Source organism: Condylura cristata, unplaced genomic scaffold (assembly GCF_000260355.1).
Source record: "Condylura cristata isolate star-nosed mole 26May11 unplaced genomic scaffold, ConCri1.0 scaffold00040, whole genome shotgun sequence".
NCBI classification, from domain to species: Eukaryota; Metazoa; Chordata; class Mammalia; order Eulipotyphla; family Talpidae; genus Condylura; species Condylura cristata.
Window position 1 is genome coordinate 2780087 of NW_004567141.1, and position 6634 is coordinate 2786720.

General features: G+C 46.1%; 1 protein-coding gene across 1 annotated transcript; it reads left to right on the forward strand.

Moving 5' to 3' along the window:
- The first annotated feature begins 6106 nt into the window (after nucleotides 1–6106).
- LELP1 (late cornified envelope-like proline-rich 1) lies at nucleotides 6107–6406 on the forward strand. Its single transcript, XM_004693624.1, has one exon. It carries the CDS (start codon nucleotides 6107–6109, stop codon nucleotides 6404–6406), a length of 300 nt encoding a protein of 99 aa, XP_004693681.1.
- The last annotated feature ends 228 nt before the right edge of the window (nucleotides 6407–6634 follow it).

Genomic DNA, 6634 nt, shown 5'->3' on the forward strand with positions numbered 1-6634 from the left:
TCACACCTGTGAAATCTCCTCACACCTGTGAAAATGGCTCATATCAAAAAGACCAGAAACAGTGTGTTGGAAAGAGTGTACCGAGAAAAACAATCCCTCTTACACAGTTGGTGGGATGAAGACTTATCTAACCCTTTTGGAAAGCAGTATATAGTTTCTCAAAACATTCAGAATAGATCTACCATATGATCCAGCAATTCTACTCCAAGAATTCTATCTAAAAACAGGAACTCAAAGGGATATGTGAGCATCTGTGCTACTTCTAGTAGTATTTAGATAGCAAAGTTATGGGGAAAACCTAAGTACTTGTGAAAGATGAATGAACTAAAAAGATGGGAATGGAACTGGAGGAGATTATGCTAAACAGAAAAGTTAAGCCAAAAGGAGAAAGCTCTATACCAGATTATTTCACTCAATAAACCCTAAAATCTTCCTGTAGAACTGAGACTTCTAAAGGGGAAGTGTGGGCTGGGAGGCATGGGGGGAGGGGGTCTAAAAGACTCTGGTGAAGGATTTGTTTTGGTTGTGGGTGAGATTAATAACATATATGTGAATAGGCCTAAACTTATACATCTAAACCACATACCATATTGTCAACCAAGTATTTCCTCAATTAAAAAAAAAAGAAACCCAAAATAAAAACAGGGGTTGGGGTTGAATCCTATAAGGAATCAAATTCCTCACTAGAAAATAGATCCACTTCAAGCACAGATAGGTCCTAAAAGCTCATAAGTGTGCATTTTACTGAGTTATAGGGTCTCTATTTAACACATGCAGCTCAGATAATGCCTCCAGGTACTTGAGAAAGCAGTTCTGTTTGTGAATTGATTGATAAAGAAGTCAGAGACAAACTCAAATCTATTTCCTCAATTAGGGAAGGAATGCAGGTTATGTAGTTTTGAGGAACCAGAAAGCAGATGAGGGGTAAAGAAACGTGCACTTGGCTGAAACATTGCTGCCCAAGATACCCACTGTTGATTAAACACAGGACACTTCACACATGAAGTATGAAGAGGCTTTTCTTCACCTGGGGTTTTGAGCTTCTCTTGCTGTGGTCTGGACACCAGGGATTCTCTTCTGTGTTCTCAGTCTCCGGCCAGCCATGGAGACCAGCTCAAGGCTGTTTGCTCTTATTAGCTCAGGCTATGTCAGATAAATTGTGTCTACAAATATAAATCTCAAAGACATTAGTTAAGCTTTCTTTTCTCTCTCATACTCAGGGCCTACAAGCAATTTAGTCAGTTAGCATTGGATTCAAGCAGAGAATAGTACTGGCCAGGGAAGCACCTTGGTCCCATCTCTCCCCTCCCTCTGCAGTCCCTGCCATGAGCCCAAAGTCATCTGGGTGAAGGAGGGAGGAGAAAGAGAAACTCCAATAGCAAATAAAGGAAATACTCTCCTTTCTGGTGCCAGTGCGAAAGAGAAGGGAATCCAACATCCAGGGAAATATACTTGCCAACTATTGACATGATTGTTTATACTGATAGACACTCTTATTGTCTAAGCAAGATCCTAAAAGTCAGTGGCATCTCCTCCAGCTTCTTCCCACAAGGAAGAGACAAGCCAGTTCCATGGAGCGGGTTTGAGAGATGCTAAGGGAAGGAATAGAGCTGTTTCCTGGAGGTATCCTGCGATTCCTGCCTGTTCAACAAGTATTACAGAGAGTTAGAAAAGGAGGGAGGGAAGAAAAACTTCACCTAACAAACAGAAAACAGGATCCAAGTGAAGTCAAAATTGCTGATGCTTAGAACTCTGGTCTGGTACAATATATGGATGACAAGGCCTGCGGGCCTAGGGGAGCCACTGAATGACCCGGTCACTTTAGTAATGTTTAGATTTCTATTAGATTTCTATCTTTCACCAATAATATGTATGCCAGTTCTCCTTACTCAGAACTGAAATCATCCATGAACAGTTATTATGGAAATAACCTATCTTTCTGTGAACACCATCAGGAGAGTGAAGGAGAAAGGACAATAAGTGAAGGGAAGAGGAGGGGAGGGTCAGGTAGGAACAGGAAGAGGAGTGAGGATAGGTGAGGGAGGGGAGGAAAAAGGGGGAGAGGAGAGGGAATGAAAGGGAGAGAGGGGAGGGGAGGGGAGAGGTTGAAATCAGCAAGGCAGCAAACCAAGGAATGAAGAAGCCAGGAAAACAATCACAAAAATACTAATGATCTGTATAACAAATATTTATTGGGGACTCTTCAAATGCATGATCTGACTGAATCTCTGACAGGCTCCTGAGTGTGGTGAGGCAGCATGCTGGGTGAGGATGAAGGTTTTGCGCTTGGAAATATGCCTGGCATGTTACAGGCACTCCACATCAGTTATTTTTACAATGAGATAGGTGCTATTATTTCCATATTTTACAGATGAGGGAACTGAGACTTAGATTAAGTGCGATCATACACCCCTTGGTGTTTGAGTCAATGTTGGGCTGCAACAGTGTGCTGGTCCCAGTGGGCTGGACCAGACAGGTCAGGTGTGTGGCAAGCTGTGCCATCATACAGTCTGTGACGTTTGCGCAACCCCATGCATTTCGGAACAGCCCCACTGTTAAGTGAGACATGACTATAATTACCACAAATTACTATGGGTGCTTTGGTAAGTAGAGCATGAGGCAGGATTTGAACCCAGGGGTCTGACTCCAGGGTGCTCACTCAACCCTAATGTAGACCAGGTTTTGACACCCACTCGTCTCCCCTTCCGGCCTCTCTCCTCCTGAGACCCAGCTGCCCAAGGTGCCTACTGTTTGTTTTGTCTTGGCCCTGCTTCCACTCACTGCCAACCAAGCCCTGAGCCAAAGGGGAGGATAACACCTGAAATGCTGAGCACAGCACTGCCTGAGGCCTCGAACTTTGTGGAGGGTTTTAAAGACTGAAAAGGCGATGGACAAATTATGGCCTAGTAAAAGGCCAGTGAACAATAGACTTCACTCAGTGGGGACTTAATGAGCAAGAAACTGAAAGAGAGAAAGAGAAATTAGAGATCAGCCTTTTGACATCACTGTCACAAATGACGGTCTTCTCCAAACCCAGATAAGCAGCTTTGGCCCAGAGCTGAGCAGAAGGTGGAGCTGTGTGCCGAACTGGGTGTGAAAGATGCTTCTTAACAGCTTTGAAGAGATGGAGCTCGTGAATAGAATTATGAGAGAAACAAGGTGGGCTGAAAGGACTGAGCTACACTGGGCTACACTGGGCTACACTGGGCTACACTGGGCTACACTGGCAATGGGCCTTACACCAATTGCCCCAGAGAAAAGGGGTTCAATTCTGGTCCAACCCCCGCCACTTTCATTTTGGGTTTCAATTGTATATGACAGTGAATCTTTGTAAATGCCAAATAAATCCTACCATGGGATTCCATTTCTCCCTCATTCCCTTATTTCTTCTCTCCTCCAATCCTCTCTCTAGGCCATCCCATTCCAATGCACACAATAAATATGTGTGGATCTGACATGAACCCCAGGTCTCAGGTCTGCCCAGGGCCACCGGAGCGGAGCTGTCTTTCTAGTAATCATTCCAGATGGTTCATTGCAATCCCACTCATCATCCTCAAACTCGAGCTCGTCTTTTTTTTTTTTTTTTTTTTTAACACAGATGTTCTACTGTTTCCTCGGGGCCCATTAATGGTAACCCTTGGGTGTCACTTTTCTTAGTTAATTTTCTATGCCTACATAGTAACCAACCCGCCCCCCACCCCACCCCATGAAATTGCCCCTCTGCTATTCCTCTTCTATTCTCACATTCAAGGCCATGAGTTGGACTGGGAATTCTGGAGTCACATAACAATCACTACTCAATAATGCAGTGATGAGGTCTCCTCCCACCACCACCGCTTTCCTGCAGACTGGAATTTTAACTTCTTTGAAATTAGGTCAGGTCAGCTCTTACCCTCCACACCCCACCCTACCCCCCACCATCCACCTCACACTTTGCTTTCAGGAATCTCTTTCCACACCTTAGACGTGATCATATCACAATTTTAATCAAACCCCACTCAGGATTCTCTAGGGGATGGTTGCCAAGACGAACTTCTCCAGACCTGAGTTCAAGGCACAATGTTGTCTGCCACTGCCTTTCCCATGCAGGTCTCTATGTATGAGCACTCCACACATGTCTCTACTCCAACCGCAAAGGCCCACTGACCAGGCCTTTGAAAAGACAAGGAAAGAACCTTCCCAGAGACAAACGATCCTGTCCTAAAACAGAAGCTGGGGTTAACCCAATAGATCAAGACTAGCTGGGAGAAAGAACTACCCCAGTCAGGGAGAGGCAAAATGAATTTTCTACCACAGGCAGGGTTTACCATGGGCCTCTAGGGTTGGCCATGTTCTGAGAAAGCAATCCCAGAATCCAATAAACAGTGAGATACAGGTGAGGGCATTGAGAAAAAGAGTCAGTATAATCCTTGGACTTGAGCCAGGCAGGTATACTTGCCGAGTTTCAGAATCTCAGAAAATTAGGGCAGAGAAGAGAAGTCTAGTCATAGGAGATTAAGACCGACCCAGGAAGTTCTTCCAAAAAGGCAAGAAGGGGCAAGACCCAGGAAGTCAATATTTAGGTAGAGGAAACACACATCCATATAGCTTTTCTGCTACTAACAATGACCCCTTTCTTAGGGCTCACCATAATGTTATACACCAGAAGGAGTTTTGAAGGAACTGGGGATGAGAGGGGGTAGCAAAGGAGGTGACTGACCAGAGACTATTCTCACGTTCAAGGCCATGAGTTGGACTGGGAATTCTGGAGTCACATAACAATCACTACTCAATAATGCAGTGATGAGGTCACAAGTGGGGGTCCCCTCTCCCCTCCCCTGGCTTCCTCAGTCAGGCAGAGGAACCAGAGGGAAAATCCACCTTCCCAAGCACAGCTGTACCATCCACCCCACTTGACTACTTGTCAGGTTCACTACCAACACCAAAGGGTGAGTTCCTTTAGCCAGCTGGAAATGGCCTCTTTCCCCTCTCCTCTCCTGAGAGTGACCCAAAGCCCTCCCCACCCCCAGTCCACTGAACAAGTTTGAGATGGTGACTATGTTTGGGTGAAAGTTTTCTCTCATCTTCAGTAGCAAGAACTCATTGGAAACAGAGATACTTAAAAACTATGGTGTTCAATTTAATGATCTGCTTCTCCAGAGACCAGTGCCAATTTCAAAACTACCTTAGATAAAAGATTATTTTTATATTGCTAAAGGAAAGCAAAGGCGGGCCAATCAGACCCAACTGGAAAGTATTGTCAGGGATCAAAAAGACATGTCCACATCTAGAAGTCAAATTGTCTGTAGTGGAAGTCTTAACTCAGGGTAAAAGTCAACCATGAGGGGAAGGAATTGGTTCCAACAACCATTTTTCAAAAATGGAACTTCCCAGTCTACTGCCTCCTCTCTGACCTCTTCCCTTCCCCTGATCACTGTGGGGCTGTGGGGGGAGGTAGTTCCACGGGGCCCAGTTGAAATAGGGATTCAGCTGCCTCCCTTCCTCTGTCTCTGAGTGAAGAAAGTAGCCCTCAAGGCTTAGGGGGTTGGGTGCTTAGGCAGAATACAGGGTTGAAAGCAGTGTCTTGAACCCATTAATAAACCCCCCACTGTCTCTCTGGGGGGTAGAGAGGTGTCCTTGCAAGGAATTCTTTAATACATGATCATGCCACAAGCCTTTCACAATCAACACTTGCTCATAGACTCCTAAGAGTAATGTTTTAAAATGAAAAAAAAAAAAAAAAAGAGCATGAAGTTACAGAAGATACCAACTGCACCGATCAATATATGGCCAAATATGGTGTTTACGGCAGGAGGGCAGAGGGGGTCAGAGTCCTAGGAACTGAGGTTAAGAACTCCTGCGAGGGCCTATAGAATGGCTGTAGGAGCAAGTGAAAGGGAAACAGGCCCTGGGTGCAGGGGTCAGGAAATGCTGTCATCAACATGACAGGCACGAGGGCGGGTTTCAGTAGGAACTTGGTCTAGAGCCTGAACACACTCCAGGAATCTTCCTCCAGAGCAAGGATGGGAGGCGGCAGCTGAGCAGGTCGTCCTCCGCTCACGGCGGGTCCCGAACCACCTACAACCTTTTGCATATGTCTTTGCAGGATCCAGAAACACATTAAAGAATGTCAAGTGATGATAAAAATAAATCAACTGATTCCAAGACTGAACAAAAGAACTGTGACCCCAAGTGTGAGCAGAAGTGCGAGAACAAATGCCAGCCCAGCTGTTTAAAGAAGCTGCTTCAACGGTGCTCTGAAAAGTGCCCACGGGAAAAGTGCCCGCCACCACCAAAGTGCCCCCCGCCCTGCCCCCCACCTTGCCCTCGCAACTGCCCACCTCCCTGCCCTAACAAGCCTTGTGCCAAGCCCTGCCCTCCTAAATGCCCACCTCCATGCCCCCCGAAATGCCCACCCCCAGAGTGAGGCATCTCGGGCACCAGCTGTGAGCACACCATGTCCACCATCTCTGCAACGTTCACCACCGAAGGGCTGGGAGCTGAAGCTATGAACTGACAAGTAAACCCGTTCCTCTGCTGTGCAAGACTTTCTTCTGGTCGCTGGCATTTTGTTTGTTTGTTTGTTTGTAGTTGCCCAGCACTAAACCACCCTAAGAGACGTCTGGGAGTGACGGCGGGATCCCAGGCTTTCCTC

Coding starts and splice junctions, on each gene's coding strand:
- LELP1 (XM_004693624.1), top strand. CDS start 6,107: ATGTCAAGTGATGATAAAAATAAATCAACTGATTCCAAGACTGAACAA.